At 48.9% G+C, this 16220-nt stretch overlaps 1 protein-coding gene across 2 annotated transcripts in view; it reads right to left on the bottom strand.

Moving 5' to 3' along the window:
• Positions 1 to 11437: 11437 nt before the first annotated feature.
• The window catches only part of LOC146205137 (cuticlin-3-like), a 35836-nt gene continuing 31053 nt past the window's right edge, over positions 11438 to 16220 (bottom strand). For both annotated transcript variants that reach the window (XM_084586845.1, XM_084586848.1), the window contains exons 4-5: positions 13995 to 14426; positions 11438 to 12062 (exon numbers count right to left, since the gene is read on the bottom strand). In XM_084586845.1, the coding sequence (XP_084442971.1) occupies positions 11667 to 12062; positions 13995 to 14426 (828 nt within the window). In that variant the 3' untranslated portion in view covers positions 11438 to 11666. The remainder of the gene's footprint in view (positions 12063 to 13994; positions 14427 to 16220) is intronic.

Below are 16220 nucleotides of genomic sequence, written 5' to 3'. Positions count from 1 at the left end.
GTGGACCTAAATTGGCGCGCTCTGCATGGGCTAGGTAGGTAGGTAGCTAGGTGAAGCTATACATACCCTTTGTGACATGCAGGCACAGTTGGGTGTCCGGGCTGATGTAGTGACAATAAAAAAGGAAATAAGAAGAAAAATTGGCAGCAGCTTAGCTCGAGAGGTACAGGGGTAGTCAAAAGTTCCCAGGCCGCTCCGAATAGCCGAGGAGCGGTTGCTGTCCGCTATCGCGGCGCTGCCATCAGATGTGCGTCCCGCCGCGCGCCGGTGGCGAGGGTACGCGCTTCGGATTCCGCTGCGCTGCAGCCCCGCTCGGCTGACGGCCGTTCGCTGGAGTGAAGCTTGACGCTAGTCTCAATATTTAGTTGTATTATGCGCGCTTCTCCGTTCTTTTCGCCTTCTTGGAGTACGATAACTTGCGTTTAACTTGACATCAGCTCTTTCACAGTATACGAGGTCGTCACTGTGCCTTCTCTCATCGCATACCCTCGCCACCGGCGCGCGGCGGGGAGCGCATCTGATAGCAGCGCCGCGATAGCGGAGAGCAACCGCTCCCCGACCATTCGGAACGGCCTGGGAATTTTTGACTACCCCTGTACGTTTCCCTGCCTGGCTGAGCTTGTTTCAGCACTGTATGTTTAACCACAGTCTCTCGCACACACTACACGTTTTCAAAAGGATTGTTCGCAAAGTCTGCTTCAAAGTACGAGTCGCAGATGCACTTTCGGAAACTCGAATGGTGTGATCAGTCACACGACGGGCCTTCACATCCTCTTCTGCTGGTTCTCGTTGACTGACGTCTTCCATAGGCTCCATCTCGGCAGCTATACGCTTGGCAGTCTGGCGTCTCCGTTTGGCAAGCTATTCCTCTCTCTGTTCGGGCGTCTCCATTGCCCTTTTCGCCTTCTTACACTCATTCTCTTTAAGTAGCCAAGTGCCAGGTGACAACCTTAGTATCGTAAGAGTTAGTCTTCTCTTGTTTATACCACCGTTTAGCAGCGTCTGGACTCTCCTCTGCATCCATGTCAAATGCTGTGATACAGCCGCCTATTTCATCTCGCATTTTATACGCAATGCTGCGCATGCGTGATTCGTTTGATGGAGCGGCGTACTGCGAAGAAGCGCGCGGCGCACATGTTGAGTCTCTCATGTTACCCTAGTATCGGCAAATGCGCGCAACTGCTCATCCGCGTGACGGCACGCGCGGCTCCGACGGTGGAGCAGGCGCGAGGCCATTACCAGGGCCGCACGCCGCCCCTGCTGCTCCTCTCAGAATGTCATGGTAATGGCGCATGCGCACAACTGGCCTCTCCCGACCACCGCGAAATGCTCGGCTGGTACTCCAGTCTAGTTCTTGCTACAAAAGTGTGTCAGATACTGCGCCTTTCCTTTCCTGGCAACCGATTAGTTTAAAAACACATCCACTTGCGGTCCTTCCGGTTGGCGTGTCGTCACATCCATTGGACATCGACATTAGTTGTATGGCTAATGTCGACGTATGTTTGATTTTAATTTTACATCATTAATTAACTAATCATTGACACACCTGCTTTTCCTCTCCGGTTGCCATGGTAACGGCGCATGCGCACAACTGGCCTCTCCCAGCCACCGCGAAATGCTCGGCTTGTAGCTATCGCTACAAAAGAAAAAGGGAGGAGGCGGACGGCAACTTTGCACTTCACTCATCTTTAACCCCTCGGCTTCGCGTCTTTAGACACAATATGTTACACCATGCACTGATCCAGTCGATGTTTGGTGCATTGCACTTCATCATTCTTGTTCTGGTGGTTCCCGTCCTTGTCGCAGACTTGAGGGTCCTGGAACTCGAGCACACGCGGAAAGGTGGTGCCATCTGACGGCTACCAGCACGTGCCTCAAAGAGAGCCAGGGCCGTTGTCACATATTTCCTCGGTTCTGACTTATCGGCGAGCGCCTTCAACTGATTTTCTTTAGGTCTGGAAGAGGTAAATCATCACCCGAAATAGAAACTATAAAGGGATTTTAACGATGTAGGGTATAGGTGAGATTAGGCGAGACAGCATACCGATTCCCGAAAACAAAGTAACAAAGACGAGTTGAGTCCGAAGCGAGACGGCCTGCTTCGAAGCACGCCGCTATGCTGGTAGCATGATTTCAACATACGCAAGAGTCTCGAACGATAAACTCGGGAAATAGCGTATATGTCTCTCAGGTTTACGATAAAATTCGATTTGAAATATTGTTTCGCGAAAGCCTATGTAAGGGGTCGGTGATATGCGCGGCGCCATTAGGACCGTCTGCTCTTTTTGGGGTTCACTTGTTCAACGCCCAGCTGCAGCCGTCTCCCACCTAGCCTTGGGCAGGAGTCGGGAAGGAGCGCACGGCAGAAATGTAGGCAGAGAGGAAAAGCAGTCCCTTCTTCCGAGGACTTTGCGGTCGCGTTCGAAGACGCGGAGACAGGCAGTTTGTTCTCGCCGCTGCTTCACGCGGAGGGCTCTTGTTTTTAAAAGAGCGATCCCGTAGTACGCCGACTGCACCCATCGCCCGTAGGCAGCGCAGCTTTTGAACGAGCGGTTCTTTTGTAAGGGCGGCATATCTTTCAAAGAACAAACGCTGCCAAGCTGAATGGTGTAAGGCCCTCGTCCTTGAGGGGCGCCCATAAAAGTCGGAACAGGCGCGCTGAGTGGGTCTTTGGGACGATTCTAACCCTGGATGCCAACAATGGTGGGAGACGGTGGCTCTGAACGGACATCTGGGCGCGTGTGTAACAGTGACGGATAAGATGCGGAGTGGGATGACGTGGTTCGGCTCTTCTGATGTGGTCCGCAATGGTGCCGACTCGGACGCCGATAATTGCCCTGTAAAAGGAGCCGCCAAGGGAGCAAGCTTTGGGCAATGGTTGCGCACCTGGTACTGCGCTTTGATGTGCTTTACTGTGTTTCTTTTTCTTTCCTAGAGGAGAGAGAGTTTGTGTAACACTGTGGAAGCGTGAGGCGTGGCATGTAACCTAGTGAGCCAATCATTTCAAGGTTCCATCTTGCTGTGAAACGAATTTGTTGTCCCTTTTGAATTGTTTGTTTTAGGGAGAAGATGAACCTTACGGAAATGGAAATACATGCCAAGGTGTTTGTGAACCAATCATGCGTGAGATTGTTGTGATTGGGCGATGAAAAATGTGGGCTGGGCTCCGAAGGTGGTAAAACCGGGCCCGCGGCCTACAGAATTCGTTCTGAGCTAGATCTGGATCCCTCGACTCTTCGGCCATGCCGGAGAGTTTAGCCAGTTTCATGTTATCGTGCTTGTTGTTTCCCCTGTTGTAAATATGTACATTGCTGTATAAAGTTTTCAGTTCATTTTTCCTCTCAAGTCAAGTTGTTGTTGCCAGCTATCGTCGACTGTACCTTCTCAGACGGCGTGGCACCGACGACAAGGTGTTGGTGCCAACGAACGCTATTCACAGTGAGGCAAGAACCTTTATCATTCACTGCCTACTTTAAAGAGGGCTGTGGATAAAAGTATGCTTGACGGGCCCGGTACTTTTTTTTTTTTTCTCTCGGGTACGTCCTTTTTCAAAGTTCGACGTACCCCGCGAGCCATTCGCATAGGTAATTCTGTAGCATGGATTACAACGGATTGTTTCGATCGTAATCACAGCTCGAATCCAAGTTTTCATGACTGCACAAGTGTGAGTCGTGCAGTGGCTATCTTTAGCCCCTAGCTGATTTTCCTTGTCCACACTGCCCGAAACGGGGCGATTGGCGTCTGATACGTGTATACTTCAAGTGGCAAAACTTCAGTTTGTGCTGGGTACGTGCGTGAAAAATAGCATGTATTTTGCTTATATTCTTGGCACACGTCTCTGGATAGCAGCGTCAAACTGCAAATTTTTCTTGTGTGCTGAAGTCCGGCGCTGCATATATCTTCCGCTCGTTTGTGACCATGTGGTGGCCGTTCGATCGGCTCACACTAATCTCGAACATGTATAGGTGGGCTTTAACTCCATGCAGGCTACATTTAACGAGAAGACAAAGCTCCAGGCTGGTTACATAAGTGGATATTCATCCCCTAAATACCCAAAGAACATCGCTGATCGTACGGAAGCGGATCATTCCCGCTTCCAGCTTTTCAGTTGTACACTCTTGTATTGCGGTGCAGCGCGTCTTCGCCTCGACAGGCTCGCCGGACTGCTGGCAGCGCGCTAAGATGTTGCGCAGCGGTAACATCAGGGCGCGTTTATCTCTTGGCATTAGCTCCTGCTGTGGGCGTGTGTGATTGTGGGACCATGGAGTAACATATGGGAGACTTCGCAAGGCCCCAGCGCCCTTGACAGGAATGTCGGCAGCGGCTTGCTCGGCTCGTCCGGTTGAGCAAGCCTGGTTTCCGTACGTTCGCTTTATCACGTCGGGGTGGTGCGTGCGCCGTCCACTGCCACAAGCTCAATGGAACGCGTGATAGCAGCAAACGCCTTTGTGAGCGAATGATGCTAAAAAGCCGGCGTCATAATTGCGCCTGACCGCGTGCGTTCGTGGATGATTAATGATTGAACGTTGATGACTGAACACGCTGGGTTGTTCTCCCAATGAAAGTTTTTACCTGGGCCAGATTTTTTGCGGTGTTTGGTTAATTTGAAAACTCGGTTAATTCGAACATTTTTATCGGTCGCAATGTCTTCGAATTAACGATGCTTTACTGTACAGCATACACGTGCCCCAGGTAGCACAGTTAACCAGCCCGATATTGGAAATGTGCTGGCAAAACACGGCCCAAGGGCGGCACATTGTTGCCGCTATGTTTCTGATGTTGGTCATGCCATTCTAAAAGCTGGTTACAACGGGCCATGTATACCATTGCTTGCTAACATTGGTACTATGTCTGGAAACCAGTAATAAATATTGTCCTGTATACGTGTGGCTCGCCAATATTTTGCATAGGCTGGTGTGAGCTTGGCAACATCGTCCATCAGATCGACCAGTCTTCTAACATTTCATAAACGTTCGTGTGCATTGGCAAATATTGGTCGCTCGTTTAGATTGGAATGCGAACATTTGACATACGTTTGCAAATATTGTTCGCTCATTTAGGTATGACTGCCAATATATGATATACGTTTATGTATGCATTGCTGGCAAATATTGTTCGCTCATTAAGATCACGCTGCCGACATGAGGTACAGCCTCCCACTTTTTTAGCTTGAACGCACGAGCGTCGACCACCGAGTCGATAAGCACCGTACAACGGAACACAGCAGCGCAATGAGCGAGAATACGCGTGTGCGGGCAATGAGCACTCCGGTGCAGCTGTCCTCTGCCAGGCTGTTACGGGAACCGGATCTAACCCCATTTGTTCTTTTTTTTTTTTTTTTCGTTATGACATTTCCTTCTGGTTTCTGCCTGCCGCTGGGAAAAGATTAGAAATGGCCTCGTGGTACCGCCTGCTTACCTGTATGAGAGGACGATGTGAATAGATAAGCGTAGTAATTGATAAGCGAAGTGAATTGGTAAGCGAAGAACCTTTAATTTGCCGCAGGAAAGTGCTACGTGACCCATAGCAAAAAGAAACAAAATGCTGATACGCATGTAGTATAATCAGCGGGCGTATACGTCGCCACCGAGATCTTGGCAAGGCCTGCGCACCCCAGCAGTCTACGTGACGACAGGCGGATGGCGATAAAGTACCAGCAAATGAAGGTGCGAGCGCGAATCTGTGTCGAGTCACATGATGTCATCTCGCCCTTTTACCCAAGCCTGTACGCGCAGATTCAGTGGCTGATCCTTTATCGCTCATCCGCTGTCATGACGTTCGCCGATGGGAGAGAAGGTGATGCAAAGGCCTTGTTAAAATCTCGGTGGTGTCGGCGTATATCGCATTCCATCCAGCCATAGCGCAACCACCTGACCGCTGATTTATTACTTGATGAAAGCGTTCAGAAAAGAAAAACGTATGATGACGCAACGATGCTCAAAAGAAGCAGGGGTGAGGTCCCGTTCCCAGAACAGCCTGGCAGAGGACAGCTGCACCGGAGTGCTCATTGCGCGCACGCGCGTATTCTCCAAGGCGGATGTATTGGGTGTAGCACGCTTCCCCGTGTGGCGGTTTCCGCGTGTCGGAGGCAATGGGTCATCTCCCCGCAATTCCGAAATCCCGTGAAGTAAGTGCCACGCGTGTGTTTCCCCGTGTGTCGGCTCCCCCTGCTCACAATCCCCTCTCACCCCACCCTTCTTGTCGGCAGTCGAAAAAGCCGGAAAGCAGGGGTCAGCGCCATACCGCCCCCCACAGACGTTAATGGTTTTTAGGGGGTGTCTTGGCGACGAGCTTGTGGGCGTTTCCTTCTTTCTTTTTGTGAAGGGCGCAACTGGGTTATGCGAAAAGGAGGAAAATGGCCTTTTCTTCCCCATATTTTCTTCGAGCGTTGTACAAATAATTTCTATGCTTAAGAAACAGCAAAGCCTTTGATTTTGACAACATTTTTTTCTATGTCGAAAACAGCAGCTGGTGGTTGTTAACCGACTAAGTGCATATAAGTAGTGGCGGTCCATGGCGTGTGAACACTGTAACAGAAGTACGTGAACATGTCATACGGCTACTACAGGTGTCTAATAAGCCTCCCGGCGTGTCAAAGTTCAACATGCTTTTTTTTAGAGAGAGAGAGAGAGAGAGAGTGCAACTGGATAAAAAACAAAATAGCAAAGCTCAAGGTTTTTGTCTAATCTTAACGGCACTGTCCGCTGCAATGAATAGAAGCTATCTTGAAACCAATTAAGAGGTTTCTTTTTTGTTTCGAAAAGAGCCAAATGCACCTTGGCGCAAAGAAAGCAAAATGCAGTTTTATTTTTTTTTTATCCACAGCAACACATTTGAAGGCTATAAGTGACAGCTTTGAAGATCTTTGAGCAAACTAAAAGTTGCAGCTGAACTTCACCTAATTCGGTGCCCAGATTTGGCTCTTTTCGGGAAAGACAAATGCGTTCTTAGTAGGGTCTTTCTATTTTTTTCCTTGCTTTTCTTCGCGCTTTAAAATTACATACAACTCGCATTGAGAACACTTTTGCTTGGGAACAGAACTGTGTATCTTAGGAAATGACAATTATATACGAATCGCATATTTGACGATTCACATTCCTTGCACATTGGATTAAAGCGCTTTTTGAAAAGTAGCTGCCGCTTTCTTGAGTGACTTGGACACCAGGCCATCATACAGCCGCACGAATGGGCGCTCCCGGCTCTCCTCCGCGAGCGCTCTACGGCCGCATGGCCGAAAACAAACTATCAACACTAACAAAAGGCAAAAAAGAGTAGCACGCCCTCCTTACCCTCCCTCCTTCTCCCCCCCCCCCCCGCCCATCCTCTCCCAACCCTCTCCAATGTTCCAAGGAGTGAGGAGGGGTGCGTCGTCAAGAGGGGTTGTCCGCAGTGGGAGAAGGAGAAAGGGATTCTAAAAGCGCGGGGACTCGAAGGCGGGGGAGATAACGCATTTACAATACTGCATGGGAATAGTGACCTGGGTTTCGACACTTTCTTTTTCGTGCACACCCCGATGTATTCTCGCTCATTTCGCCGCTGTGCTCCGTCATACGGCGCTTATCGACTCGACGGTCGACGCTCGCGCGTTCAGGTTAAACAAATGGGAGGGTGTACATTGCCATATATTGATCAACATTACCTGGTTATTTAGCCAGACTGCTAGTCAGTGTTGGTCAACATTTTCCCCTTAGACTGTCAACATCTCACGTATTTTGGCATGCACTTCTTGACAATACGGTTCCGTTGGGTTAAGATATGACTTTTAAAAATGAGACCTTCCTCTACGATCTTCGGTGTTCCAAATTAGTCTTTACAGCTTTTAGGTAAGCAATAAGCAGCACATTGAACTTACTCGTGTGTGTCGGTTATGAAACGAGGAGTACACAAATTGCAGAAATAATTCTCGTCCGCTTATCTGATAGCGGTTGATAAATTATTCAGGCAACATTAGCTATCGGGAATTGTTATATTATAAAACTAGAGGCAGTCACATCCTTAGGCTACTGCATTCGATTGCATTCTCAGCGTACGTGCGGTTTTCGAGACATACGCCCCGAACTTTACAATTATATTCATGTGAATACGCACGCAAGACAGAGACAGTCCATGAAAAAACTTTTTGATGTGGTTAGCTTTTGATCCGAATGTTTCTTCCACTTCGGCATCCAAAAGTGAAAGGCAGAAGAGACCTGCCTAGTATGCCAATGGCACATGGAGCGTCGTGAAACACCTCGCCGCAGCTGAAACCGTTTAGGCGGCCATCGTGACGTTTACGCATGAATACGAGAACTGAAATTGAATATTTATATATATTTTTTATAGAGCGGAATCTGGTAACACACGCGCTCTAGAAAAGTTTTACAAATCGGAGCTGTCTAGAAATGTGACCGTCTCCAAGTTTACAAACTAATAATATAAGAGGCTAAATATTTTATTGCTGCATCGTGTTTAAATAGGGGATTGAAAACAGCAATTACTTTTTTTTTTTTTTTTCTGTCCGCATAGCGTACCTGCGAAACAGCTTTGATGTACCTGTGATTATTTATTGTTAAAAATCTGCAAACTGTGTAGATGAGCCACACCAAGCTGTTTTACTGATTGATTTGTATATTTTTCCATGCCGGCAAACCACAGCAGCCTACATTTGACGACGCTCTTTAAAAGAATGGCGCTGGACTACGCACAAAAAAATAACACAATGGATATAGTTTAAAACAGAAGAAAGGATGACAAGTGGAAACCGGCATTAATAAAGACTGAGACAAGCATCATTGCACAGAATCGAAAATTTGTACCAATGTTTTCCAATGCTGAGCCGGTATTGGTCCGATGCCGTTGCGCTACTTAGCCAAGTTGGAGGCTAGCTTTCGAAAGGGATTCAAAGCAACGACATATGCACCTCCAATTACATGCTTTAAAACCGAAATTTCGGCGAATACGGCTCCCAGATACCGAATGAAATATGACGGTAGTCTATTATACGAAATACACAAACCTATGCGCAGGATAAAATACTGACAGAAAAAAAAGTTTAAATACCGTGTCGAAAACAAAATATTTCGCCCGATGAGACGATAATGTGTTCTCGTTCATACACGCAAGCCGCGTTAGGCACCTTTGCCAAAATTTTTGAGGCAAAAATGCTGTTTCCATGGTCATCTGTAGCAATTTCCCTGTTTGCTGGACGTTAAAAAAAAATAGCATGAATTATGCGAACTACTTCGTTCACTGAATTCCAGTAGTGGAGTTTTTAACTATATCAAGAAGCGTTTGATGCCAATTTTAAAGACAAGTAGCCGGCAAAAAGAAATAGCAGTATTAATTTCTAGTATTTTGAAAACGCGATTACCCTCTGAGCTGTGGCTTCAACAGACTTTGGCTATATCAGGCTCGATTCGAAGAGCTCGCGCCTGCGGTGATAACGATTTAGTAATAACGATTTAGGTGATAACAATCATAGTTTCATCCTCTTTCTTCCTCATCCCTCATTTCATCCCTCAGTTTCATCCCTTCCCCTTTCCCATCTCACGTCTTGGACACTTTGGGCCCCAGGTCAGGGTCAGCAAGCCGTCCTGGTATGGGCAGTACTGCCTTTTGCTACCCATGCATGCCTGGGCCACCCGCAATGAATGCTAAATAAAGTTGGTTTGGTTTGGTTTGTGGGGTTTAACGTCCCAAAGCGACTCAGTCTATGAGAGACGCCGTAGTGGAGGACTCCAGAAATTTCGACCACCTGGGGTTCTTTAACGTGCACTGAAAAGTATTATTAGTATTATTTATTTATGGGTAAGGTCAATATGGTACGGTGAGAACTCAGATATGCCTGCAGCAGTGCGTAACGTGCTACTATTACGTTATGGGACAGAGAGTTCACATCGCAAGACTCGAGAGAAGAAAAAGCTCGCGTTTTTTTATGTCAAGAGAATATAAAGCTTCGACTGAAAAACAAAAGAGGCTTGCCCCTTCACGCCGCGGCCGCTCAACTGAGCATGTTCTGCCCTCCGCTTACTGACACAGCGCGAGAGCCCTCTGATCCTGAACGTTTTCAGGGTGCTGTTGTGATCGGGACGGCTCCCCTGGCTTTCAATACACAATATTCTAGTTCACTGTGCATTCGACAAGGCGCTCGACGCCGCCACGACGGGAAGGCGGGAACGCGCAGCGGCGCGCGATGCGCACGGACAAGACGCCGCGGCAAGGAAAAGAGGGAGCAAGAAGAATTATGTTTCCGGTGGCCGAGCAGGGATGACAGCCCGCTGGGCTGCGCGTTCTCCGCTGTCCCTTTGAAGCCCTCGGCGGGACTGCTCTTTTTCCCGTGAACTGCTGTGTGCCTATGTTGGCGTTACTGGGACAGTTCGCCGGAAGACAGACCTTTGGAAGCAGCCGGCCTATGTGTTTTGTACTTTTTTGTTACTATATTTCACACTCTCTCTCTAAACGGGCTACGCGCCCTCATTATTGTACAGTTGGTTAGGGCAGTCTCACTCCAGAAATAAACGGAGATGGTCGAGCATTGAGTCTCTTCCTCGATGCCCCGGGCAGCGCACGGAAGGCCCAGCTCCTCGCAGCTTCGATCCCGAACCACCGCTCGGGCACAACAGTGCCTCGGTGATGAGATTCCCAAGTCATCGAGGAACCCTAGGATTCCCACTGTGAAGCTCGCCCTCCCTCGCTGCGAGTGTCAGGAGCGTATCAGCCGAACGCCGCGCAAGAAATTTATTGGGTTTTTGAAAACGGCTGCACTGAAATTTGTATTTGATATGCCTGTGTATGTATATATGCATGTCAGAATGCTTAACATTTACAGAGAGAGAGAGAAAGAGAGAGTAAGCACTTTATTTAAGAACGAAGATTAAGCGTCTCAATAAATGGTACTGCCCCTGGTTCACCAATGTAAGCCGGTCTTCCAGCTGTGCCTATGACAGCCAGACACTCAAAAAGAGAGAGGATAAAGCAAGAGGATGTACGGACCAGGTACTAGACTGGGCGACAGGACAGGAAAGAAGCGGTGTTTTAGATTGTCATATAGAGCTGGACAGTTGGAATAGGAGGTGCACGTGTACTTGTATATATATGTATGAATGGATTCGACAGCTTTATATACTGCGGAAGCCACATCAGGAATGCGTAAATAAGGTGTCAATTTTTTTCAGTTAACACCTCTGTGGCTCTCATTTTCTTAGTTCTGTCATCAATATGGTCTGCGCAAGGTTTCGGGCGTCTGAAATTGCCAGCTCTTCTTAAAGCGTGGATATAAAGATGCATTCGCCTTGAGTATTGAAATAGTGGTAATGAGAGAAAAATAAAGACCAAAATTGCAAAATAACGACAAATAAACGAAATATAATGAGTATGAACAGCTTAAAAATAAAGTATACCTCCTGCGATTGTCAACTCAGCCCCTTCCCCCCCCCCCCCCCCCCCCCTTCTTTCCAACTAAAGACAAAAGACAACTCGGCCCGCATGTTTTCTTCGCTTCTTGGCTTTTAATCTGGTGGGCGTATTGGACGAGCCAGCGCTTTGACACCACAGTTCTGCCAGCGCGAAAAACCCGCTTTCGCACGGCGCGTTTCGCTTCCGTTCGTCCAGCGTCGGTCCCCAGAGTTCTTCGGGAATGCCCATGAGGGAGAGCGTGCGGGGGCTACACACAGCGCGCGTGCTAATTATCAAGGGACGCGGCGCACTTTACGCACAAACTCTGGCGGCGGCACGCTCTTGGGCTTTCCGGCGGTGTCCGATGCGAGCTGCCGCACGCGCAGGTACAGCAGCGCTGAGAGCACGCACGAGCTGAGCAAGATGGCGAGGACGGCCGACAGCGCCGTGACGAAGCCGGGCAGCGAGAGGCAGACGTCACCCGTGGAGGGCGCCCGCGCGGCCCAGCCGGGCGCAGGCTGCAGGGGGTCCAAGTCGTCGGGGGCAACGACGCGGATTCCCCGGACCACGCGCGCCGGCTCCACTGTCGATTCGTTGAGCAGCTGCCGACGGCTGCGCTTGGCCTTTGCGCATGGCTCGGCACACTTGCGTCGGCACATCTCGATGTTGCACTCCAGGAACACCTCCACCTGCGTCACCAACGAACCGCTAGTCGCACACACACGGGCGCGTAGCACGCGCTGCTGATCGTGTCGCATCACTGAGTGCCGAAAATAAAAATGGGGTAGGTGGGAAGATCATACAGCCCGCGCAATTTTGGCGAACTCTGCCTGCGAGGCAAAGCGCCCAGAATACGTTCGTTCCTATCAATTATGGAAGAAACATCAGTCAGGTTTAGAGCTTCTTGTTCATGATTCCGTCAAACGAATGTCCGAGTTGGGTATTTATTTTTTTTTTCTATCACGTAAAAAAAAAAAAATAATAGGGCAACCCTCCTGCTTCGCCATGCGATAGCGCCCTCAACACCGCCTTTTTCATACCGCGAGTACATTTGTATTGTTTGGTTTAATTTGATTTTTGGGGAAAGGCTAGAGCAGTATCTCTCACTTCCCGGTGGACACCTACACTGCACTAACTACTATGTCGTCGATCAGTTCTAATCCCTGTCGCAAACTCCTCCAACTTGACTAACAGATGCAAGGTAAAGGAGAAGCGAAATGGTATGACACCAACCTGAACGCTGAGCAAAGAAAGAACAGCTGCATCGCAATTTTGATATGAAATCGCGTGTGTGTTTTCTTCGACATTGTTTTTTTCAGTTAGGGTTACGGCGACGATCTGTAGAGCGAAAAAGCTGCACACGCTTCGCGTAAACTATCTGCATCCGCAGTTCGAATGAGCTTGCCCACGTAGGCAAATTGCAAATTTGTGTATAATGGAAAGGGAAGGCGCAGTATCTGTCACAATTCGACATGCGCACCTGAACCGCGCCGTAAGAAAACGGATGGAGATGGGAGTGAAAGAAAAGAAAGAGGTGCCGTAGTGGAGGACTACGGAATAATTTCGATCATCTGGGGATCTTTAGCGTGCACTGGCATCGCGCAGCACACGGACACCTTCGCGTTTCTCCTCCTAAAAGCTGCCGCCGCAATCGGGCTGTAAACCGGATACTCATGTTCAGTAGCCAAACGTCTTAACCACTGAGCCACCAGCCACAACAGTGGGTCACACAATTATTTTACCACAAAAAGGATGACACAACAGACAAGAAAGACTACACATGGATCAGAGTGGCCATGTGAGAGAGTGTGCCGGATTTTTATGTCAGAACTATTGGAAGCCAGTACGACAGTTCAGAGGCTGGGTCTGCCTACATGCTTTATCTGAAAAGTGAAGTTGAATCAGATCATACCGCCTTGAAAGTTGAGGTGAGGTCGCCTCAGGTCGCTTCAACTGGTGAGGTTGAGGTTGTGTGAGGTCATAAAATCTTGCTTGAGTTTGAGGCGAATTTGAAGTTTTTAAGGTGAAATGGTCACCTCTGCCACCGACACGGGCAGCAGAAAGGTGCGTAACGTTTTCTCTGTAAGCGCGCGCACCTGTGTCTCCTGAATCGGGAGGGCCCAATTTGTACGGCCAGTGCTGGCGGCGATACGCTATCCAAGTGCGACCTGTGTCGTGAATACGTGCCCTTCATCCTCCTCCGTGCTGTGTTGAGGGCAATTTAACTCTTTGGCTGCCTGTGCGGTCCGCGAGCGACCTTCGCTCTGGCGCGCGAGTAGCTTCTGCCTTGAGCGCGCTGCGCTGTTGCCCCGCTTTCGGGTGCTGCGGCAGAGCTATTGTTTATATTGAGGCCAGGGTATCAGAGCAGCGTTCTTTTTAAAGCAGCTTACTGCGTAACAAACATGCGTGCTCTCAATGAACTGCGTCTTCCTTCCCTCGCGCAGGCGCGTGGTACACGCTGGCCCACAGCTATAGCTCTGGCCCGCGTAATGTGTGTGTCACCCAGCGCAGCACACCAGCAAATGCAACCCCACAACGCTATCGCGTTAAAACATTAAAAAAAAAAAAATTATCACAATATTGACGACGCAATCTACCCCCCAGGCAACGATGAATTTTACCTTGTCAGGGAACTTGAACGCCTTGAGGTAGGCAAACGCGATGGTGCTGGCCCCGGTCGCACCCGTGTTGCGTGTCTTCTGCCAGGGTCCCAGTAGCTTGGGCTTGGCCACACAGCCCTGCGCGTCCGTCAGCTGAACGGCGCGACGCGGGTCTCCGTCGTGGGCCAGACAGTCCTTGACGAGCACGTCCAGGTCGGCGCCCAGCGTGTACACGACCAGCGTGAGCGTGTCGCCGATGCGCACCAGGCCCGTGACCGGCGGCGAGAAGGGGCCCCGGCCCAGCTGCACGTCCATGTACGAGTCGGCGGCCGATGAGCCAGCGTAGCGCGCCTGCTGCACCTCCAGGTGGTTCACGCTAATGGATGAGCTCACGGTGCGGTCGATGTTGCTGTCCCACGAGCAGCGTAGCCGCCGCGCCGAGTCGGACCACTCCTGCGTACGAAGCAGTTTGTCAGCCAAGCGGGGGACCAATGTGATTTTGATACCAGCACTGTGTAGACCTTATGCGGATAGATTTGCCTCTCACAGCTTTCGGACATCCTCAGTTCGCATCAGACCGAATGGAGCCCCTTCCTTCCATGAGTGATGCTGCGGAAGACGGACCGCAGTAGGTTGGAGCCGAGGCGTGCAGCGGAAACCGAAGAGCGGAAAAGCCATTTGGCTGCTGCAGCGCGTCGCATAAACGAGATATGTGAACTATATATATATTTAACGAAACCGCAAAAATGAGACGATCGAGTCTCGTGCTAACACATTCAATAAATCAAATATTATGGCTTGCATGACCTTGAGCCAACCAAGCTTAGCAACAAGACACCCATAGTCAAGCCAAGTATAGCATCATCTACCCCTGCCCAACCAAATGTCAAAGGTTAAACACCACCACGTTGTTTAAATTTCACTCGCGACCACACCGTCTTCACACGCGTGTAGTGTGGAGAACAAAATTGCAGCGTGTTTGTGCGCTCTTTGGGTTCGGTAACAAGATGTGGTGGTATACACAGCAGGCGCAGCAGGAATGCCTGAGTGGTGCGCGGGGTCTCGCCAGCACATTTACCGATGAGCCTGCAACACTCAAGGTAACGTAGCTTAAGCTTAAGCTCGAGGTAGCTTACCAGTGTATGCCGATCGTGTAGGCGAACGAGGATTCGCAGAGAGAGCCACAGACCATGAACGCTGGCGCGTCATACCTTTAAAGGCGGGTCTTCAGTGTCCCCCCAATTCTAGTGAGCACTGTTTCATGAGAGCTAACCGGCTCACCATTCCCTGCGTCGTTAGCCTGGAACTTGGCCCATCCCCAAAATAGGCTGGGCCCATTAATCAGGTCGGAAATGCGGATTGACAGTCAAGATTTCAATGTTTTCGAAATATACTACGTGTTGTCGGAGTCGAACCGTTAAGTTTTTCTGAGAATCCATTAGCAAATAATAATTAGTCAACATTTGAATTGCTTGCATGCTTCAAAAATAAAGTGCCAATTCAGAAGTTGTAATTTTTTTAAATGCAGCTAGATACCTGAAAGGAGTATAGACAATTTTCTACTACGTTTTTTATTATCTATAGTGATGCATGACACATTACACAGATCACCACGTGCTTTTTGCTTACGACCGCTAAATAATTTATAATCGAATTTATCTTCTCACTTGTTTCGTGTTGAAAAGTCGAGCACAAGAAATTCAATTCAAATTCAATTCAAAAGTGAATTCTAGGTCACGTGGAGAATAAAAATTGCGACATAATCTCTTTTTTGTTGTTTTAATTCCCAACAGCACTAAAACCAGCCTGCCCCAAGAACAGATATCAGAACGAGTGAGGAAGCAATGATTATATTGCAGTATTTTCATTCCTCACGTGGCCTATTATAATCCGTCCCAGTATAGTTCTCTTCAGTGCTACTAAAGCTAGATGAGTGCAGATGCGACTTTCTGACGCTGCGGATGTAGTTCCGGTATAAAATGGCCATATGAGCATACGGAGTAAATGTGTGCATTCGTGAAACGTTAAATAAAATCGAGCCTCAGCATATGATCATGTTATATACTATCGCCGTTTCGCTGAAACACTATGCAAGCTCCTCGTTTTAATATTTCGAGCTTTCATTAGAACTGCATCCATACCTGATGACTCCGTCCCGAAGAGGGGTGACCCACTTCTTTTGTCTAACTACCGCCCAAGATATACATTATGTTCTTCTTGTAAATTCATGGAGCATTTCGTAGCTAA

This window comes from Amblyomma maculatum, chromosome 1 (assembly GCF_055883805.1).
Source record: "Amblyomma maculatum isolate TAMU_Amacu chromosome 1, ASM5588380v1, whole genome shotgun sequence".
Classification (NCBI taxonomy): Eukaryota; Metazoa; Arthropoda; class Arachnida; order Ixodida; family Ixodidae; genus Amblyomma; species Amblyomma maculatum.
Note: the sequence above shows the minus strand (reverse complement) of the source record. Positions and strands in the feature narration are given on the sequence as shown.